Genomic DNA, 22,719 nt, shown 5'->3' on the forward strand with positions numbered 1-22,719 from the left:
TGCGTTGCCTCCATCCCCTCCTTGCCTCTCCACTAGTCCTGTCCTCCCTGGGAGCACCACAGTAGCCCCTCGATGTGCCCCCTGCCTCTGCTGCACACCCACTCCCCTGCCCAGGAGAGAGGTCTGAAGGAAAGCTCTGAGCAGTCCTTGTCTCCGGAGAAAATGTCCCAGCCTCAGGGCCCACCGTCAAAGTCCTTCACCGACTCTGCCTCCTGTCCTAACCCTCCCACTCTCGGGTCGCCCCCGATGAGACAAAAAGACATCCTGGACTCTGATAGTCTCTTGGCTCTCACCGTTCCTTTCAGCTGGAATGAACTTCCATCCAATTCTCCACTGTCGAAACCCTTCAAGGTCCAGGTTAGACGCTGCACCGTGGAGTCCCTTCCAGCCCACGCTGGAAATATTAAGAGCGAACACTTACCAAGACCTTGTGATGTGCAGGCCCTATTCCCCGTGCTCACACCCTATGGACTCACCTCATCCTCATTACGGACGTATTGCGGGGGAGGAAGTGGGGGATTTCATTTTGCCGATGAGGAAACTGAGGTCCAGAGAGCTTATGTCACGTGCTCACGGCTACACAGGCAGGAAGTGGTGAGTCGGGACTAAACTCAGGCCCTCTGGTCCCGATGTAGCTTCTTCCCTTGTGTCTACACGGCACTCCTCTTGCTTGTTCCTTCGGTACCTCTTCATCATGGGGAAGACTTCTGAGTTTCCAAACTGTCACCCCACAATATCGCAAGCTCCAGGGCAGAGCTCCCAAGACTTGCCCCTCACCGCTCCCGGCCCTCCCAGAAGCCTGGGCCCACTGCTGCCCCCTCTTCCACCAGCAGTGCCTCTGATGGGTTAGGCCCCAGCCCCGGCCCCTGACTTCCCTGCCGGCTCAGACACAGAGACCCTGGGGAGCAGTCAGGTGGAATCTGGACGCAACCCTACCTTAGGATTTCCCCAAATGCCCCTCCGAGCCCTGTCCCAGCTCTGGCCCCCAGGGCATTCTCGCAGCTCTACTGGAAACTCTTCTTACCTGTGCTGCAACCATGAGGAACTTACAGAGAAGGGTGGAAATGGTCCTGCCGAGGTTGGCGCACCCATCACGCCCTCTAGCCACGCGAGAAGGTGAGGAAGCGCTGGGCTGGCAGTGGAAGAGGCCAGCAGCTGGTGAGGGCTTCCCTGGAGAGAGGCATCCGTGTGCTGGGATCCCCGTCCCCACTGCCTCCTAGAGGAGCATCTCCTCTCCTTAAGCCAAGCGAGGGAGGCTTCAAGAAAACTCCTCGAAAGCCTGCCATGTGTGCCCTGCAGTGTGGGCCGATCCCTGACGCCCACCTGGGGACGAGGACATGTCACTGCTCCCAGGTGGCTGGGCAGACAGGCGGCCTGAGCTGGGAAGGTCTGACTTCCAGAATTGGGGAGGCAAAGACGTGTCGGTGCTTTGCTTGGTTCAAATGTGGATCCTGTGGAAGGAAGACCCCCGTCTTTTTAAAAGGGGAAGAGAGAGGTTGACTCCACCGGAAGCTGGATGGGGGCAGGTGCTGGAAGCCCCCATGAGCACCAGCTTGAGGACGAGTCACCTGACTCAGGAGAGACCCCTATGGGTGGGAGGTCCCCCACAAGAACAGGGGGAGGAGGATCTTTCCAGTGACGAGAGTGGAGTTAGGTGTTTGCCATCAGCAACTTCCGTTCACACCGCCGGAAGGGCAGTGGAATTGGCTTCCTCTCTCATCCAGAGACAAAGAAATGAACCATCTAGAGAAAGAGAATCCACGGGGAAATACAGACGTCCTCGGTCTCCAAGGGGGATTGGTTCCAGGAGGCACCAAGGATACCAAATTCCGAGGATGCTCAAATCCCATCGTTAGGCCCTCAGTATCCGCCGATGCAGAACCCACGGATACGGGGAGCCAACGGCAATAAGAAAGAATAAAGCTGCTTCCTGCTCACATCCCACTGAGGTCTGCGTGTTCAAGAAACCGGCTCCCCCGTGCATGAGGCGGCCAGAGAGAGACAACAGTCAAGCCCAGGGTCAGCCTTTGAGAGGCCACTCGACCCTAGGATATGGTTCTTAACCTTCTGGGGGAAAAGAGAGGGGTGTTGTTCCAAGATCAAGGCCATGAGGTAGGCTGTAGACTCTCTCCCCAGAAAATTACACAACTGTACACGTACACAAAGATCTTAATTTAATTTGGTGGCGGGGTGGGGCGGGGCGGGGCGGGGCGGGCTATGGGCCCTCTGAAGACCACCCACAGTCTCCTTAGAAAACCACGCAGCCCAGGAGCACCACGTGTGGGCAAGCAGGGCCTGCATCTCATTCTGGCAGGTTTGGCAGCGGTACCGTGGGCTCATTCTGACTTGTGGACCTGGGAGAGGGCGGTGCTGGGCTTCGCTCATCTTCCTTTCTATGTCTTGGCTTCTAGAACAGTGCTTTGTAATTTGTTGCAACTGGTCTTCCCAAGCAACGCTGGGAATATTTTGATTTCTCCAGCTCCGCCCATGGCACCCTGGTCAGGAGGTTAAGTGTTTTATTGAAAAGACACACTTTTCCTTCCCAGGCTGATAAACAAGGCCACTGCAGGGAAACCGACTTCCTCCACCCGGTCGCTCAGCTGGAGAGGCCCGATCCTGGCCAAGGAAAACAAACGCATAAACATTTCAGGGACATATAGGAAGCGTTTCTGCTGGACGCCTGCTGTGAATGGCCACTGGAGTTCACGCAGCAAACTCCACGGGGGCCCGGACAAAGCGCTCTCTGCCAGCTCTTCCCTGCCGCTCCCCAAAGACCCACAGTCCGGCCACTGCTCTTCTCACCCAGCTCACGAGAGCACAAAACAGGCTCTTTAGTTGTCACCACCAAATACCAGCTTTGCCCCCTCCATGCCTGGCCCTTAAAGAGGAGGAGGTCTCCCTTTAGCCAGCACTGCTGGGGAGAACGGCCCCCGAGCTGCTTGTGTCCCGAGCCCAAGGGGGTGCACGGAGGCTGGGGACTGGCTGCCGTGCAGTGTCTACGATTCTCCCTGGTTCAGGGCACATGAGGGAGGAGTGCGTGCCCAGGTCGCCACGTGTAAACACCCACCTCTGCGGGCCCCACTCAGCGTCCCAGCCAAGCACCCACGGGGCACAGCAGGGTGGGCCCTGGACGTGGCTCTGCCATGATGTGACTGCCATGTGGACAGACAGGTGACAGAGGTTCCTGGAGGCCGTGCCCTCCCACTGGGTGCCCTCGCTCAGTCCATCGCTGGGAGCCACTGCAGAGGGGCCCCAGCTTCTGTTTTTGACAAAACTCTCTCTCTGGTCTTTCTTCTTCACCAGCCTCCCATTGTGTTTCTACACTTGCTCATATTCCTTTTTGGAATCCGTTGGATATAAATTGTTGGAACGAAGGAGGCTCCGAGTACAATTTTCCCTTCACAAGTTATTATGGAGTTCTCCCCCTTCCCACCTATCCTACCCTCAGTCTGGAATGCGAGGGTCTCCACAGGCTCTGCCCCTGGGAGCAGCTCAGCCAGTTCTCTCCGCACACGCCCCGCTGCAGCCACACTCAGTGTGGGGGCCCACACTCAGTCCCTCTTGTCATCCTCACCTCGTTGCTCTCCCTGGCCAGGAGGTCCCTCCCTGAAAGGTTCTTTTCCCTGTATCTGCTTGGCCAGGTGTAGCCTGCCCTCCAGGTCCAGGCGCCCGTCCTCGTGGGGCCTCGCAGAGATCCAGGTCGGCCCCGAGATGGGCTCCCAGGGAGCCTGAGTGTCTCCAGCTTGGCCCAGCTTTCGCAGCCTGGTGTCTTAGACCTGGGGCTGACCCACAGAAGCCAGGCCAAACCAGAAGCCCAGCCAGGGGCACCAGTGGGCCAGAGGGCATGGTTGGCCCGCAGAGACCCTCATGAGGTGACGACTTAGCCCACAGGTCTCCGGGGCTCTGGGGCCCCTCCACCCATCACCATCCCCGCCCCAGACATGAGCCGGCCAGACCTCACGCTTCCTTTGCGGCAACAGAACAAATGAGGTTCGGCCCTCAGCATGGGTTTGACTCCTGTTTTATAGAAAGCCAACCATCAGAAGTAACGAGTGCCCAGGGTCCCGGGCCGACCATATCAGAGGCTTGGCGAGGGGCCGGCCCCGCAGGGAGCGAGGGAGGGATGCAGAGAAAAGGCAGCAGAGGCCCCACCAGCCTCCTTCCAGGCCTTGGCAGTCACCGCTCAGCTGGGAGGGGCTGCACAGCAGCACTCTGGGTCCACAGCACAGTCCTGGACAGGCCCTTCATGGAAGAGGCAGGGAGGTTCCGGACGATTCTGCAGCAGTGCTGGCCCAGGTGCTGGCCCAGACTTGTCCCTGAGGCCCAGGGCTCAGCCGTCATCCCCAGTGATGTGCGCTGGAGCCATGGGGCTCACCCACATGGAGGGTCACAGGATGGGGTCTGAGCCGTTCCAGTTCACCGATGCCCCCTTCCACCTAAGAGCAGAGGAACAGAGAAAGAGTTAGAGCTGCAGGGGCCCACACAGGAGCCAGCTCTTGTCCTCACTCACCGGAATTCCTCTCTCTGGGCCTTCGAGGATTTCAGGTTCCAACATGCCCACCTCACCCCTCCACACTCACAGACAGGCCTACACACCAGGCCCCTACAAAACAAATGCACCTAAACCCCTCAAATGAGGTGCGCGGTCTACACGCATCTGAATCCAGCCACTTTCCAGGGGTGCCTGATGGTGGCGCTTTTAAAGGCACATGGGGAGACCTAGATATGGAGACATCCTGGAGGGTTCAAGGCACGGAAGGAGGTCCAGCTGCTGGAGCCCAGAAAGGTAGGCATAGGGCATAGGGAGCCAGCGGGAATGGTACCACACAGGACCCAGGAGGCCTTGCTAGGATTCTGGGCTTTGCTCTAAGAACCGCTAGTGAAGGGCTGTGAGCGGTTCAGTAAGGCACTTATTTGCCTTTTTTAAAAATTTATGAAGCCTTAAGAAGCACTGAGTATAATTAAACTGGAGTCCAGGGTTAGACACAATTTAATAATAGTCCAATTCCAAAATTAAAGTTATTACAGGTGAGACCAGCAGCACTTGATTTTAATACATGGAACTAGTTTTCTAAAAACAACTCAGAGGAATCATTTATAGCAGATGGAATATTTCTGAAAAATCTGGCATTAGGCGTATTATACATAGACGTACATCCTAAGATTATACAAACTAGGAAACAGCTGTTGCACGCCTCAACAGCAGTACTGGAGCACGGACTTTGAGACTGGGGTTTAGAAATGCTTCCCAGGGTGTGGGGTTTGGGGAGGGAGCAGACATTTTCAAAACCTGAAGTTTTTCTGCAGGACTGAAGTCAAAATTGTAACTGCCACAGCGGAGGAAAACAGGGATGCTTTCACTTTACTTGTACATCTGCGCTGGCAAGTCCAGTACAGGCAGACCTCATGTTATCGGGCTCCACTTTATCGCGCTTCACAGATACTGTGGTTTTGTTTTAATACAAATTGAAGGTTTGTGGCAACCGTGTGTCAAGCAAGTCTATGGGTGCCATTTTTCCAACAGCATTTGTTCTCTCTGTGTCCCTGTGTCCCATGTGAGTAATTCTCGAAGCAGTTCAAACTTTTCCATTATTATTAAATTTGTTATGGTGATCTGTGATCAGTGATCTTTGATGTTATTATCGCAGACAGAATACAACTCACTGAAGGTTCAGATGACAGCATTTTTAGCAATAAAGTATTTTCTAATTAAGACGTGTACATTGCTTTTTAGACATAATGCTACTGCATGCTTGACAGACTACAGGATAGGGTAAACATAACTCTCACATGCATTGGGAAACCAAAAATTTGTACGACTCGCTTTACTGCACTGGTCTGGAACGAACCCACAATATCTCTGAGGTCTGCCTGTATCCCTGAGATTGGACCTGCTGCAAGAAGGGAGTGAACAGGTTCTCCCAAAGTAAGGCTGTTGCATCTCCCAATCTAATGCTTAGAAGCATCATGAAGTTTCAGTAGTGGTTCGCCAAAAAGCCAACGCTCTCCATCTTCGTGAATAACCTAGACCCCCACTGAACTTCTCTCTATTCCTTCCTCAGGCTTCTGCTCTTTGTCTTTCTTCTCGCCTTGTGCCTTGCTTCAATGGCCGCATCAACGTCTCTGATGTTTAGGTCGAGAGAGACAGCCTTGCAGAGGCAGTGGGATTCATACTCTGTTCTGTTCTTCCAACCTACTTTCCTCCTGATTACCAGCATCTTCTTGGTCTCTGTAAAGACTGTATGACCCCCTGTTGAGTATTTTGCATATTTTACACCATTCCATTTCCCTTCAAGTGAGCAGAAAGATCTGTCATTTGGAGAAGAAAAAAATCTTAGTGGTAATTCTGTGCAGGAGTAGCATGGGAGACGATATTTGCATATAGCTCGTTTTGGAACAATTGATATGTGCATTCTCTTCCTAGCTCCACCCACGGCGCTGTAAGGACAAGCTTTCCATAACCACTGGGGAATGTGAGAATGTTAACAGTTGTCATAGTCTAGACACAAGGCACAGCCCTGCCCTATGTTGTGCACACCAATCAACGTCCCAAGAAACTTTCATCTGGTCCATGTATGAATGCTGGATTGCATCTTCTCGTTAAAACACTCAGCAAAAAAGGCTGAGATGGGTGGATGATGGAAAAGTTGCTCAGCCACGAATGTTATACTGTTTCAAGAAACTAGCGCCTCTAAAACTAGCTCTCTGTTCTCTCCAGTGTCCTTTGGCGGTGCCTCATGAGGCTGCAAGGTCTCACCCAAAATGCAGTCGTGTGGCTTTCTGGCAACGGATCCTTTGCTTCCTGCATGAAAGTCTGAGAGCTACCATTTGACCACCTGAACCATTTGGTCCCTGGGATCCTTCTGGTCACAGATACTCAGAGGCAGGTCTGGATGTGCAAAAAGTTTGCATATATTTCTAGAAGAGGGCTTCTCTCAAGAGTAATTGTTGGAAGAACTACCTTAGTACGATCCATTCCAAGCCTAACCTGTGATAAGAAATGTGTGGCCACCTCTCGTGCTCGTCCATGGACCTGCCTCTGCTTTATCGTCAGTCATATCACGTGCGTCGACGTGGGCAGCGTCACTTGTTCCACTGGATGTGGAAGAATTAAGTGGTTCTTTGGAACCTGGGTGCTTTAGACTGTTTCCTATGTGTCAGCACTGAGGCAGATCTAGAGGAATCTATTAGACGCTTTGGGGTTGAGCCACTTTGATGGAATCCATCAGCATCACGGCATTCCTCACTGCTCGAAGGAGAGACACTGGAATGGTAGGTATCTGGAGACAACTTGGCAACCCCGGGAGAAGTCAGGCTGCTCCTTGGTGAGTGCCCACTGCCTGCACCGCCGCTCCCTGGTGAGCGCCCACTGCCTGCACCGCTGCTCCTTGGTGAGTGCCCACTGCCTGCACCGCCGCTCCCTGGTGAGCGCCCACTGCCTGCACCGCTGCTCCTTGGTGAGCGCCCACTGCCTGCACCGCTGCTCCTTGGTGAGTGCCCACTGCCTGCACTTTTGGTGCTGGACCCTAATGATGTCTCAGGGTAGCCAATATAGGTTCGGCTGGTGGGGAAGACACATGCAGCTCTGACTTGCACAACTGAGCAGGTTCGGGAGGTCAGGCGAGCTGGGCAGGCACTGAGATAACCACAGGTTCCAAGGGAGTAGGTGGACCTACAGCACCTACTGGGTTAACAGCACTTTAGCAACCTGTAGCAACATAAGACAAAGCCTTAGTGATTCCACCGTGCAACCCGAGGTTTTCAGTTTTCTTGCTCTGTTCATCACTGTTGCAGTTTTGAAACACATCACTGAAAAGCTTTTACAGTAAGTCCCCTACATACGAACCTTCAAGTTGCGAACTTTCAAAGATGCAAATGTGCGTTCCATCCACGTCAGGCATGAATGCAGTTGCAGCTTGCCCTCCGTCTCCTGTTGCTGACGATCCTTCAGCTCTACCATCTCCCACCTCCTCTCCCTCCTCCAGTCAGTAACTCGTCTTGCCTGTTCACTCGACGCCAGCCCGTGTGCCAGCTGTTGTACTGTACTACTGTACTTTTCAAGGTACTGTACTATAAGATTTAAAATGTTTTATTTTTGTATTTTTTTATGTATTATTTGTATGAAAAGTATTATAAACCTATTACAGTACAGTACTATATAGTCGACTGCGTTAGTTGGGTACCTAGGCTAACTTTGTTGGACTTAACGAATGAGCTCTTGGAATGGAACTCGTTCGTATGTAGGGGACTCACTGTCCTGTTAAGATTTGTAGAGGAGTATCAGCCTCTGTAAGTTTCCTATCAAAATCTTAGACACTAGGGACACATCCTGAATCCAGACATCCAGGGGTGGCAGATGGAAGGAAGAGAGGGGAGTAACATTCCCACCCACAGCCCGGCTCCAGACAGGCACCAGGGACGCAGGTTTGCAAAGACCAAACTACTGCCCAGACCAGTTTGGATTCTCGCCCCCGGTCATGGAGAGAAGAAGGGGGAAGAGTCAGAAATAGACCAGACTTCCTGTATCCCTATAAGATCCGCCCTCAGCCTGGCCCCCAAGGCCCTTCCCTTATCGTTCTCCTCTGCCCATACTGACAGGCAGACAGAAGTTCCTCCTGTGAGCTCCCAATGTGACAAAATTGGGTTTGGCTTCAGTGCAGGGGTGAGTCATATTCATCTGCTGCTAGACGCCCCGGTCACACCAACAGTCACCGAGTCCTAAGGTCAGGCTGGGAGGTTTATGCCACCTGTGAGGCTTTTCACAGAGGTACCTAACCTACCCAATCCTGGACTACAGGTGCCGAGGCAGGGAGAGTATTAGAAACACAGAAAGAAGCAGTTCACAACTACAAGAGGAAACCAAAGCAGAGCCGTTCTGAAAGGGCTGAAATGCTGGGATACTGTGCTTATTTAGGGGATGAATGGTTCCCCCGTAGGAACGGTTCTGAAAGTCTATGGATCAGTTACAAGGATGAAAAAGAAGAACTCTGCATATGCAATTAGGGGCTGACAGAGAAAGGGGAGGGATGGAATGGACCGGTTTCTGAGTGCAGAGGCGCCGTCAAGGCTCACTCAGCTATGCTGATGTAGAGGAGGCTGAGGGTGTGAGAGTTTAGAGCAGCGCTCCTCAACCTGGGCACAGCGGGCATTGTGGTCGGGATAATTCTGTTGGGGGGGGGGAGGAGGGTTGTCTTGTGCTTTGTAGGACATCTGGCACCCTCCCGCAAACTAGTGACAACCAAAAATGTCCCCAGACTTGGCCAGATATCCCCCGGGGTGCAAAAATGCCCCCGGTTGAGGACCACTGGCTTCGGGGTTGAGCTCAGCGAAGATGCCGTGGTCCCCAGAGCTGAGGTCAGCTCAGCGTCACGGGCAGGCCCATCTCTTGCCCACGACTGAATCCCTTGCTTCCCCAGCAGCCGTCACTGCATCAGAGCAGCAGTTACCTGACTTCACAGATTTTCAACATGACGTCTTGCTGTGTCAGCAAGGAGAAGAGGGCAGGCCTGGTTTTAAAGCCACCAGAGCTGACCAGCAGAAATACACCCAAGCACTTCTCTTACTCACTTTGGATTTCCAGACAAGTATCCTGTGTGCAAGTGTCCTGTCCCGCGCGCCAGCTGCTGGCAGTCAGAGCAACTACAGAACGAGCCCCAAGGCCGTCTCTCACCTGCGAACCTGGCCGGTTGCTGCGCCCTCCACCTGGAAGGACCATCCTCCCTCTCCACCGCTCCTCCTTCAGGGTCAGATCCAGGAGCCCTCCTTCCGGAAGTATCCTCCCTCAGCACTGCTGTCAGGCTCTCGCCGGCCATGCTGTCATGGGGTCTCCCTCTCCTGCTAGACTGTGAGCCCCTAAAGGGCAGAGCTGGTCTCACTTGCCTCCGTCCCCTCAATGACCTCTAGCTCCGTGTTGGGCTCCCAGGGTTGCTGCTGAGGGAACACATCCCCTGTACACGCCCTGCCCCTCGTCAAGCCCAGGCACCAGAGGGAAAACCTGAGTCTTCATCACACTTCACTCTCCCTCCCCTTTGACCCCGGTGGTCACCGAGCCCTGTCCATGGCCCCCCTCTGCTCTCTCATCCCTTCCCCTCTGCCTCCTCCCATTCTTCCTCCTCCCCCCACTTGCCTGTGAGCCCCCTGAGGTCTCCAAAGGCGAGGGAATGCTTCTACATCTCCTCTCGACCTCATAGCAGCTCAGGGAAGGCATCGTTTTACCCAATCGACAGATGGGGAAACTGAGGTCCAGACAGAGCCAGCCCTTCCAGAGGTCGTGCCATGGCAGCACAGCCAGGACGCAGCTGGGGTCTCCAGACTCCTGCTGGGTGCTCGGCCAGGAACAAGGCGCACCAGGGGCGGCTGTGCGTGTGGGCTGCAGGCAGGGGACTCACAAGAGGGGGCTGGGCAGTGGGAGCACCCAGGAGCCCTCCCTCAATGGATGAGAGGCACTGTGAAGAGGGCATCTAGGAAGAAGGGTGTCAGCAGAGGCGTGAAGGCTGCAGCAGACTCCTCAGGCGGGCGGGCGCACAGGTGTGGGAGGTAGGTGCTCAGCTCCAGCCCCTCGAAGGCACCGTTTCCAGCTGAAGTTACATTTTCAATTTTTTGTCTGAGCCTCCAAACAGAAACATCTGTCGCCCAGGCCCAGGCCCCGGTTATGAGTTCTTTCCTCTCTTCTCTGGCCTGTTGACAACCCTTTCATTTTCTCCCATTCTAGCGAGGCTGGAAGCTTGAGAGAGGTCACTGTGTGTGTCTTCTTTGGAAATGACCATAAATGAGTCTTTTTTTTTTTTTTTGCTGAGATGGTCAGAGAACAGAGGAGGGAGGAAGCTGGGGGACAGACACAAGCGAAAGTAACAGGAGCTTCTCTGAGGTCGAGGTGTGCGTCACACCAGAGAGTGGAGACAGCACGGGGCCCAGGGATGGTTCAAATTAGGATGCTCTTCTCCAAAGGCAAAACTGGCAGTCTGGTCTTGTGCACTGTCACCGTGGCAACAAAGCCAGGCGGCGGGAAGTCACACTGCCTGCTCAGTGACCTTCCACTGGGCTGGGACAGCACCGGCCTAAGCCCCAGGCCCTGAACTGCTCTTGACTCGAGGTGTGGCCTGGCGTCAGACCTCCACTCCGGCGACCCCATCTGTAGAAGGAAGGGCCGTATCGGGCGGTGTCCAAGGGCCTTTCTGTGGATCCCAAGCAGGTGGCCAGGGATGCGGCGTGCTCCACGTGGGTTAGCGTGAATGTCAGGGTTCTTATGGGGCAACAGAGGTGGTTTTGAGGGCAGGCGGCGCATCTCTCCCTGGATTAGAACAGAGTTGATTCTGAACTTGACTTCTATTTGACTGTGAACTCTGAGAGCAAGAAGCGCGTCTCATCCAGCTGCTTCTTCCATGGAGTCCAGTCCGGGGGTTCCATGAGGTTGAGGCGATGAGAGGGAAGCCCCGCCAGCCCGCAGGTGAGCCTATCCTGCCGTGAGCACTCGGCTGCCTTTCAGCGGGTGCTTGGACTAACTGGCCTTGGAAATGACCTGAGCTCGGGCCATACGCCCTTCCTGTCAAGGCAGCAGGACTTATCCCCCAAGAGGCAGGGCCCCAGCTTTAGCGGGTCTCTCTGACCTTGAAGGCTACTTTCCCAAGTTTCTCCCTTTGAGCTGTTTGAGAATCTGGGATGAAACAATATGCAAAGCCTTTGTAATCCAAGCCCTCGGAATAGGATTCCAGGAGGCTGGGCCTGCTGTTTCCCATTACCGTGGGGTATGTTATCTGATGGGCACAGAGGGGGAAAACCCTGCGCTCCCACTATTCACTCACCGCTCAGCTTTCCGGGAATGAGGCTGGGAAAAGTCTCACCGTGTTAACTGCCCAGATGGACCGAGCCATCAGGGTGGAGCAAGTGACGGGGGGAGTAGAACTGGTTTCAGCAAAGTCCATGCAGGGGATGCAGCACTCAGACCTGGGGGGGGGGGCAGGGGGCAGCCAGCAGAGCCAGGAAGAAAGTACCCCGGGTCTGGTATGTTACAGCAGACCAGATGCTGGAGGGTCAGCACCTCACCTGACATCTGACTCTCACAGGCAGCCAGGGAGGGTGAGGCAGAGGTAGGCACTGCCCTCACCAGCCACCAGAACATCAGTTCTCACAGTGCCGTCCCAGGACAGCAGCACCAGGAGCACCTGGGAACTCTTGAGAAATGCAGGTTCTCAGGCCTCCGCCCAGACCTACTGAGCCAGAAGGCCCCAGGGGTGGGACCCAGCAATCTGTGTCTTACCACACCCTCCAGTGGGGACGCCCGCTGAACCCTGATGACCATGCTCTAGCGAATCTTCCCAGTGGGTGGCCGTAGACGAATACAGACGTGCTGGACCATTGATCCCCTCAGCCATCAGGGGACTGGGCAGAGTCTGGGTCAACCAGAGTCCCCAAGCCAGTCGTCCCTAACCCTGTGTGTTGCCCCAGTACGATGATTTGCTATCTGTGCCGCGGAGTAGGAAACACTGCTGGAGGAGATGCCAAGGCTCAACCTTGCCCGAGCTCCTCCCATGACAGTGAGCAGGGACAGACAAGGGCAGGGTAGGGACTCCGCCTGGACCGCCTGCCCCAGGCCGAGGGCTCGCTCCCTGATGCGTGCAGCCTCTCCAGATCGTTTCACATGCCGTCATTTTGCTGGTTCATTTCATGGCACATGGCCCCGGGGACAGGGGTAGGTTCTGGGAGAAGGGACAGCTGACAGAAGAAGAAGAGGTGCTCCGGGCCCACGTTCACACTCAGATGTCTCTGGACTGAGCCCCCTGACAGACCAGAGCCCCAAGTCATTCTCAAGCACTTGCCAATTAGGGCTGAGCCCCTGGGAGGTGCCTGGTGAGACGAGTCCTGCAGCAGAAGCATTCTTGGGGAAAGAGAAGTTACTCCAGACGGGGGCAGGTGGAGAGGTCCGGGGCGGTGGGCCACCCCAGGGAGGGGCACAGAGACAGATGTAGGCCTTCAGCGAGGGGTCCCAGGGGTCCGGAGAGGGGGTGGAGCCTGTGTCCAGGGTGCGGTCCAGAGCCCTGTTGGGCAGGTCCTCCTGCAGGAAGGATGCCCTGTGGCCTCCCACCCCGTCCTGCAGAAGGTGCCAAGGCTGGTGTCACCTCCTTCCCCCATGCAGCCCTTCTCTCATCACTGTGAATGAGTGGCCCTTTGTACATGAAAGGAAAGCGACCTGCATGTGCCTTTAATCCTCCCGATGAAAGAAACGCCGGCACGTGACCCCACAGGAATGCTCCGTCCCTGGCCCAGTGGGCGGGCAGGTGGACGGCTGAGCAGGTGGACGCGTGGGTGGGGCGTGATGAGGATGTCACGACGTCTCCTCCACGTCCCCTCCCTGGGGACACAGTCCCTGGGGACTGTGTATGTGGCGTCCTCTCTCTCTCTTTGGCTCCATTCAAGGGCTCACTTGCCCGTGGGTGGGCAGCGGCCCTAGACTCCAGGGGAGCCCCTTGGATCGCAGGCGGTCAGAGCCGCAGCGCCCCAGCCATGGCCTACGTCCTCCACCCCAAACCCCACCATTTCACAAACAGGAAAACAGGTTCCGCCCGAGGTCACAGCGAGTCAGGAGCGGCTGAGACAATGTCAACGAGAGCAGTTCTCCGTGCTTGGTAATGTCCTGGGCGCTCTTCACAACAGCCGTGTGAGCCAGGCACAGCCACTGCCCCCATTTTACAGATGACAAAGTGAGGTACAGACAGGAGAGGTCTGATGGCTCCCAGCCAGAAAGCAGCAAGGCCAGGATTCAAACGCCAGAATGCACGCTCACCACACTGGCAAGTTCTAATGCTGCCCCACTGGAATGCAGGTCTCCTCCCCGCCCCCAGGCCTGCCCAGTCCGCGGGGTGGGGTGGGGGGCGGTTGCTGCCCCAGCCCTGGGGCCTGGTCAGAGAACTCCTATTCACCCACCTCCCCTGGCCTGAGCCTCAGCTTCCCTTAAAGACTGAGGGCTGGGTGAGACGAGCCAAGAACCCCCGCCGGCAACCCCCACTGCCTCTGGGGCACCTCCACTCAGTGTTCAGAGGGCCGCACCCGCACCCGCAGAAGGACCGGGGCTGCTCCTCCCGCGTGAGGGCCGCTGCTCCAGGAAGCCACCTCTGAGCACACCCTGGCCGCGCCGCGTCCTCCTGCCTTCCGACCCTGCCCGAGCTCCACCGCCACCGCCAGGTAACCTCCCTCGCTCTTCCTCCTGTGGACCTAACAGCTGCTGCCCGGAACGAGGGGGGCTCTCGAGGCACCAGCTCACCTCCACCCCCTGCCACGGGTCATCTTAGGGAGCTACCTGAAGACACGGCATCTCGCAAATCGCACACGTCTCCCTGGGCCATGGTGACCACAAAACGCCACATACAGACAAGCCCCAAGCACTGTGTCTTTGCAGTCTGCAGGGGTCCTACCGGCCCCTCACCACACCCTTCCTAGTTGGGACAATCCAGGAACCCATCCCCCTTCCTGCAGGCCACTCCCAACCACTGCTCCTCCCAGCCACTCAGGCAAGGCCCCAAAGCCACAGGTGGGCCTGACTCACTTGGTTCTGATGCACAGCTCCAGGGGAGGGACGAGGTCATTGTCTCTGTCCTCAGGGACGGTCTGGGTGGTGTCTGGGGAGCGGGGAGAGAGAGGCACACGCTCATCAGCCCAGGGCCCACGTTCACCCCGAGGTCAGCACCAACAGTCCTACTCCTGGGACCTGACTCTTCCGGTACCTACCTGCCCCTCTTCTCTTCTTATTTGGACCCTCCCTGGTTCCTGCCCATCGGTTCTTACCTGGACACCATAGGTGTCCCTGCTCACTGGCCTCCCATCTCCAGTCTCCACCCCACCCTCCTGCCCCCTTTCAGCTACCAGAATAGTTCTTTCTAAAAACATGTCTTAGCCCACCACTCCCCTGCTCCAAAACCTTCCATGGCTCCCCACTGCCTGGAGAATAAAACCCAAACTTGTTGCCGTGATACTGTCTACTACGTAGTCTCAACCTCACCTTGTACCCTTAAGGACATCAGTTTCTCAAGGCCCAGCTCTGGCCCCCTCCCACAGGAGGACCTGCGCACACTCGCCCTCTGATCCCCCAGTGTGCATTGGTCTCTGACTGCCCTGACTGGGCGTGCTAAGGCCGGCGTCCCCGACCGGTCTGAAGGCTCCCCGGGGACGGACAGGGCAGGCGGGGAGGCAGCGCACCGATAGTCAGCCGGATCTGCTCCTGCTGGGTGGCCAAGCCGTCGTAGTAGTACAGGTCAAAGAGCCTCTCGGCCCTCCAATCTTGCAGCAGCTCCAGCTGCAGGCTGAACAGGACGCTGAAGTGGCTCTCACTGCACACCACCCAGATGGGGAACCTCGGGGTCTTCAGGAAGCAGCCGACCTGGACGAGGGAGAGGGAGCAGACAGAGGTACCTAATACCATGCGCCATCCCCAGGGAAGCGGGCCAGAGCATCTTCTGTCCAACCCCAGGCCCGGGCTGACCTCAGCGAGGCCCCGTTGGGGATTCCAGACCCTGTGTGAGGCTGGGGCCCTGTCTGCGGCTCACTGACACAGAGCTGTCCCTGCCTGCTCAGCCCACTGCTCGCAGGGCCTTTGCCCCACAGTCACATGGAGACACCCTGGCCTGAAAGCCGGGCGTCGCCCCCCTCACTTCATCTCCCACATCCAGCTGGTATGTGGTGCTTGCCCACCCTGTTCTCCAGGCCCAGCCTCTCCTCCCGAAGCAATGACCTCCTAGCCGGCTCTTCCATACCCTCCCCTCCCCAGCCACAGCCACACAGAACCTCTCACCAGTCCTCAAACTACTCCAGCACGGCAAGCCTCATGCCTGTGCGTTCACTGTTCCCCCGTACACCTCTCCTCTCCTAGGGGTCCTGCATCGCCCAGATTACCCAATCAGAGAGCACGCATCATGTCCCGCTTCTAGTCCTAGGTACCAGGTGCTAGGTACCCACCCTCCTCTGCCGCAGTGCATCACTCTGCCTCACCATAAGCACATACGCCTGCCTCTGGCACGGACTACACCCTCAGAGCAGAGCAGGGGGTGTAAGTCAACATAAGCAAGTGACGACTGAAGGTCCTCGCGAATGAAGCGGAACTGGAGCTAGGACTTTAGCTTGAAGACAGGTGGGGCTGGAGCCACAGGGGGAAGGGAGGGGGGCCTCCGGGTGAGCAGTCTGTGGGTGATGCCAGAAAAAGTGTCCAGAGACATTCAGGAAAAGCGCAGGGCATCAGGAGAGGGCACGGGAAGGGGAGGATGAAGAGCTGGAACTTCCTTCTGAGGAGGGAGTCCTTTGGAAAGTTCCCAGCAGAGGACTTGCATGGTAGAGGGGTGTTGGGAGAAGGCAGATGCATGGAATCAGCATCAGGGCCTTCCTGTGGTTCTGCCTGCAGAGGAGAGAGGCGTGGCGGGGCCCTCCGAAGGCCTGCTCAGACGCCTGGCTGGTCTGCCCCTCGGTGGCCAGACCTCGACGCGCTGTCTCGCTGTCACCTGTGACTCCCCACCCCGGGCCCTAGTTTATTCATTTCTGTACGTGCAGTGGGCCAGGCTGATTCGGCCTAATCCCCACCAGCCCCAAGGAGATGTTTGCATGCTCAGGTATTTACAGCCACAGCCTGTGGATTAAGGAAAGAATGGGAATTATTTTTCCAGTGGGGAGATGGGCATACTTTCTCCGGGGCCCGTCACAGACGAGTGGCCGGCCAGTCTTCCTCGGGCCTCTCAGAGCCCACCTGGAGCTGGGGTGTCCCGGACAAAGGGGCTGTGCTCCGGGGAAATGCTTGCTCGTGACCCTCCTACAGAGGGTAGCAGGGTGAACTTCACGAAGTGTTCACTGTCTCATTGTCCAAGTCCCCCACCCGCCCCCTCCACCTGGCCCCTTGGGCCCTCACCCCAGCTCCCTGTGAACATTAAAGTGTGACTCGCTCCTTGGTGGAAACGGGGGGGGGGGAGGTGGAATTAGTTGTCTTAAACGATGTGGCTGGACGTGCCTAAACCCCACTACAAACTTGGCCTCCATTCCAGGTTAAAATTCCAGGCTTTTCTGGTGAGGGCATCACCTCGAACAGGGAGCCCTGAAGACTGGGAAGCCAGTGCCCATTCACTGCAGGAAAAAAGAGCCATGCAGCCCACCAGGAACAGGCGTCTGCAGAAACAGCCACCCTGAATTTTCCAGCAGAGGGACAAAAGGGCAGCTTGCCATTTAAGCAACAGTCAAAAGATTAAGGGCAAAAAAAGCTGCCCGGGGAGTTTATAAATGAGTTTTCTCATTCAGGAGCCCCTCCCCATTGGGTGGCATTTTCCAAAGATGAAATCCACTTCCTTTGGACTCTGGGGTAGCTGACCGAAGGCCCGGGGTGAGGAAGGAGGGTGGGTGGGCACATTTCCTCCAGCACAGCCTCTCTCCTGGTGGGTGAACGTGCAGCACAATCAGGGATTAAGGTGACCCTTGAACAACGTGGGCTTGAACCGTGTGGGTTCACTTATACACGGATAGTTTTCAACAGTAACGACTACAGTACTACGCGGTCCATGGTTGGTTGAATCATCGGATGCAGAAGAACGGCGGATACGGAGGACTGACTGTGACTTATACACAGATTAACGCCCGTGCTGCTCAAGGGTCAGCGCGTACTTTTACCTGGATTCTTAAGGTCTTTTGCGGGAGTGATGTGTGTGAATGCCCCCCACCCAACCATGGCCTGCCAGCTCCGAAGCCCTAATTTAAAAGGACCGACATTTGATGGCTGGCAGAGCGGCAGTCTGTCATCTCCAAGGATAACATCCATTCAACATGAGTTATACTTTGGTCCCAGGGACCGTGTGAGACGATGGGTCGGTGGTGAAGTACCCTGGAACGGCCTGTCCTCATGGGGTTAGCCGCTGAAGGAGGAGGAGATAGTAAACAGAGAATCACACAGACACATTTGCACCACATTTCACTGAATCTAAGATGCCATCGGAGTCACCGTTCTTTTTTGTATCACTAAGAAAGGACGCAGGCTGGCAATTAAGGCCCGACACATCATCGACTGCGTGAAAAACTCAGAAATGTTCAAATGTGGGGCACGTTTGCATCTCAAAAGCAATGAAATGGGATGCGTAAAACCAGGAGGAGGCCTGTGAAGGAAAGAACTAACATTCTACGAAGGAGGATGACAAGGTGGGCAGGGGACCACGAGAGCAGACCTCTATTGAGATAGAGTGATGAGGTCAGGAAAGCCTTCCCTGAGGAAGTGACAGTGAAGTCAAAACGTGAAGGGAGGGAAAAGCAGGGACAGGACGCAGGGCCTTAAAGGTCACGGGAAGGTCTGGACTGTAGTCTCTGTATTAGTTTGCTAGAGCTGAGTAACAAAGTTCCACAGATCGGGCAGCTCAAACGACAGAAATTTATTTCCTCACAGTTCTGGGGGCTGGACGTCCCAGATCAAGATGTCGGCAGGGTTGGTTCCTTGTGAGGCCCCTCTCCTTGGCTTGTAGACGTGGTCTTCCCTCTGTGTGTGCCTGTGTCCTAACCTCTTCTTCTAAGGATACCAGTCCGCTGGATTTGGGCCCAACCATATGACCTTCTTTTACCTTAATGACCTCTTGAATGGTCTTGTCTCCAAACACAGTCACACTCCAAGGTACTGGGGGCTAGGACTTTAGTAAATGAATGTTGGGTCGGGGGAGTGGGGGGAAACGGCGCAATTCAGCCCATAACAATCTCAGAGGACTGGGAATGCACAGAAGGTTGTTAAGCAAAGGAATGATGTGACTGCTCTACTCTTTTAAAGATCACACTGGCTTCAGTGAAGGAACAGGATTGGAGGGAGGTGGGGACAGGAGCCAGAGGCCAGCTGGGCCATCACAAGTGTCCCGAACAGCGATGCTGGTGGCTCGGATAAGGGTGAAAGTGGACAGACTTGAGAAACAGCTTCGGGAAGGAGCCCCACGACCTCTTGATGGATTGAATGCGCTCCTGGTTTGAGCAACTGGGTAGATGGTGCTGTTTGCAGAGCTGGACAAATGGGAGGAGGAGGGTGGTGCTTACAGAGCTCTCCCTGCCAAGCTCAGCCTTTGCCCAGGTCCCTTCCTGAAGGCAGCAATGAATGGGGAAGCCCTGGAGTTAAACTCCCTGCGCCTTGCTGTCCTCCCCTGGCCTCTCCGTCCCCCATCACCACTGCCACCACGAGCCAGGAGGGGCTGGTCTCCCCACTGCAGCCTGCAGTGCAGCCCATCCTCACTTTGCGCTCTGGGGTGGAGGGAGTGAGGGGGAAGTCGGATGGGCAAGGTGAGGCCAACCCAGTGGGTCACCGATGGCAGACTGAGTCCCGTAGGACACAGCCATGCTGGGGCGGGGGGCTGCTTACTTACGGCAGGGGTGCATTTCTTGGCCCAGAGTTGCCTCTGCTTCCCCCGGGGCACAGCCGGAATGTGGGTCACCTGACAAGCTGGCTGATAGGCAGGACCTATCACCCTCCCACACACATACTCGTCAGGGCCCCAGAACCCTGGCTCCCCGCCAGAGGCCGCACTGAGAAGCCTGGAGATGGGCTGTGAGTGAAGGCGGGCCTGGTTCTGCCGTCTACATGAAAGAAAGCCTTCAGCCTTATCAGAACAGCCCCGCGGTGGATGCCATGCCCAGGCGGCCCCAAAGACCAGATCTTCCCCAGTGACCACGTCTGTACTGCCAGGTGGAAGACCAGGCCAGGCTGAGAGGGGGCCCCGGCTCTGGGTCCAGGTCTGGGCCTGGAGGCTAAACCTCCTTGGATTCCCTCTCTGTCTGACGTGGCTAATCACGAAAGCCCCAAGCAACTCAGTGACCAAAGGGATAGCGGGTTGGAGTTACAGGAAAGGAAAGTGCTTTGTCTAACTGCCCAGCCTCTGCCTTCTCCTTCAGAGGCCCAGCCTTCAGTGAGCTCTGGAGAGTAGGAGAGGAGGCCCTGGGGTCCTTCTTTAGCGAGGCTGCAGTCCCAAGGCAGAGGAGCAAACCATCCCTCGCTGCAGGGAGATATAACACCCAGTCTTCGACGAAGCAAACAATAGCAGAGCGGGGTGGTGGGGGAGTCTATGTGGATTCAAGGATCATTGTAGGACCTGAATTTGTGCAATCTGCATTTTGTTCCAAGGACAGGATGACGCCCAACTGCTGTTCCCGTCAATTACCCTCAACAGACCGAAGGAAAATAGTTGACATTTTGACCAATGCCCTCCACACGAGAGTGAAACCAGGGCTCATGGTAAACCTGGGGATTCCGCGAGCCCGGGCAAGGTCACCTCTCAGCCCGTGGAATTTCGGGCTGAAGGCCTTCACAGCCCACCCAGGATCTGATGCTCAGGGCTCCTGGTGCTCCTCACGGGCCACGTGGCTACACTCCTGGGCTCCCTCCTGACACCAGCACATCTGGGAAGGAGTCACTGTCACTCTTTTCTCCCCAAGTCTTTGGAACCCACAGGGCTGCTTCCTGTCCGTGGGGGTGGGGTGTCACCCAGAGGCGGAATCTGGGCACGGGGCCACCTGAACAACGGCGTTCAATGGGACAGCCCACCCGAATATGTGATCACGCAGGAAGGGCGTGATGAAACTGAACCGCCCTGCATATCCATCCACCTAGCATACTCTGAGTATCCCTTTGGGTCAGTCTCTGCATCCCTGGCTCTGGGGATGTAAGATGAATGGGGCCTCATCCTGACCCTCCAAGAATCTTTGCTGGGCCGGTCACCAGAGAAGAACCTCCTGCTACCCCTCAGGTCATGTAATCGACCACAGAACAATGTCTTCCCTGGAGACATGAAAACCGAGGCTCAGAGAAGGTTCAGCAGCAGGTTGGGACAAGGACACAGGGCCCGGTGGTCCCCTGCCCATGTTGCCCAGAGATACTGTCACCCTACCCCGTGCCCAGCTTCAGCTGGGGGTCCGGCCCTCTCTAAGACCCTGGCTGCAGTGAGAGAAAACGTAGAGGGACCAATACACTTGCAAACAGACTGAGTAAGGCCTATTATGGGTTGAATTGTGTCCCCCCAAAAGCTCTGTTGAAGTCCTAGCCCCCAGTACCTCAGACTGTGGTCTTATTTGGAAATAGCGCTGTTGCAGATGTAATTAGTCAAGGCGAGGTTAGCAATCCACGTGACTGAGGTCCTTATGAGAAAAGGAGACACAGAGGGAGAAGATGGCCATGTGACACCAGAGGCAGAGACTGGAGCCATGCAGCCACAAGCTAAGGCTCACCAAGGATTTTGCTGGAAAACGTCAAAGGCTAGAAGGGGCAAGGAAGGCTTATTCTCCCCGTGGGTTTCAGGAGGAGTGTTGCCCTGCCGACACCTTGATTTTGGACTTCTGTTAGGAGACCTTCTGCTCCAGAACTATGAAACGACACGTTTCTGTGGGTTGAAGCCACCCAGTTTGTGGTGCTTCGTTGAGACAGCCCTAGGAAACTAACACGAGGCCCAAGACCTCAGGCCCTTGTCCCGGGAGAAGACCCCCTGGCCAACACACACACACACACACACACACACACACACACACACACACACACACACACACACACACACACACACACACACACACACACACACACACACACACACACACACGACAGCACACACACACACACACACACGACAGCACACTGTAAATCCCTAGAGGTCCCTTTCATGGCGTCACAGCTGGCTCTGGGAGTGAACTTCGGGCCTGTGCTGGATGGCGGTGAAGCTGTGTGTGTGTGTAGTTTTCCCATACGCTCCGTGACTGAGACTGGACCCAGCTCCGGGAACTGGAGCCAACTCTCCTTCTCCTCCCTCCCTCCTGTTGGTCCCAGGGAGCCAGGCTCTTGGGTCTCTGGAGGCCCGAGGGCTCGGTACCTGGCACACGCTGTAGTGTTCAAAGAGGGACAGGAAGCCGATGTCGCTGCGCGCGGCGATGCCTTTGAGGAGCGTGATGTTCCCGTTCCCGGAATCGAGCTCAACCACGTCGTTGAAAACATTGGACACGGCTTTCCCGGTCAGGAGCAGATTGACAAGTTCCTGTTGATGAGAGAAAGGGGAAAGGCTTGTCAAGGGGAGATGGGGAACAAGAGAAAAAGGGCAGAAAAGGAAGGAAGAAAGCAGGGAGGGCGAGAGACTGAAATCAGAGGGGCTGTGGCTTCAGCGTTCCCACAGCCCTCAGGGAAGCTGCCAACTCTGCTCATCAACGTGACTCTGGGAACTCATCAGTCCTTATCCCACAAGCATTCACTGGGCGCCGACTGTGCCCAGGACCCTGTGTGTGCGTCGGCTGGGGGTGGGGTGCGGGTCCCGCTGGAGGGAAAGAGTGGCTCCTGACCTCGGGCGTCCGGGTCTAGAGGGGGGACGGGTGCGGGCCTGCACGCCTGAAGCACAGTGTAGGATGTGACTGCGGCTGTAACAATGTGTGCACAGAGCGCGCGTGGCCCACACAGACACAGGACCCCGTGACAGTCGGAGCCGCTTCGTGGAGAAGCGGCATTTGGGTGGGTCTTGAAGTCTTGGATACTTTTTTAATAAGCTTTTTGATTCTGAAATAACTTTAGAGACATAAGAAGTTGCAAAAATAGTACAGAGAGTTCCTGTGCACCCTTCACTCAGCTTCCCCCAACGGTAACATCTTACATAACCAGAGCGCATCATCACCACCAGGAAGCTGACAATGGGGTGACACCAGTAACTCAGCTCCAGGCCGTATTGGGATTCCACCAGTGAGGGCGGGGTCTCCAAGGCGGGGGAAGGAAAG

General features: G+C 56.0%; 1 protein-coding gene and 1 pseudogene across 4 annotated transcripts in view; both read right to left on the reverse strand.

Annotated features, from left to right (window-relative positions):
* Positions 1 to 2,237: 2,237 nt before the first annotated feature.
* Positions 2,238 to 22,719, reverse strand: part of MINDY4 (MINDY lysine 48 deubiquitinase 4) — a 114,908-nt gene continuing 94,426 nt past the window's right edge. For 3 of the 4 annotated variants that reach the window (XM_060305453.1, XM_060305452.1, XM_060305454.1), the window contains 4 exons: positions 21,834 to 21,995; positions 15,190 to 15,370; positions 14,540 to 14,612; positions 2,238 to 4,436 (listed from right to left, as the gene is read on the reverse strand). In XM_060305453.1, the coding sequence (XP_060161436.1) occupies positions 4,388 to 4,436; positions 14,540 to 14,612; positions 15,190 to 15,370; positions 21,834 to 21,995 (465 nt within the window). In that variant the 3' untranslated portion in view covers positions 2,238 to 4,387. Of the gene's footprint in view, positions 4,437 to 14,535; positions 14,613 to 15,189; positions 15,371 to 21,833; positions 21,996 to 22,719 lie in introns of those variants that run through there. The other variant, XM_030857465.2, reaches the window with a different exon arrangement.
* Positions 6,054 to 9,469, reverse strand: LOC115853938 (oxysterol-binding protein-related protein 9-like; annotated as a pseudogene).

The sequence above is a fragment of the Globicephala melas genome, chromosome 9 (assembly GCF_963455315.2).
Source record: "Globicephala melas chromosome 9, mGloMel1.2, whole genome shotgun sequence".
NCBI classification, from domain to species: Eukaryota; Metazoa; Chordata; class Mammalia; order Artiodactyla; family Delphinidae; genus Globicephala; species Globicephala melas.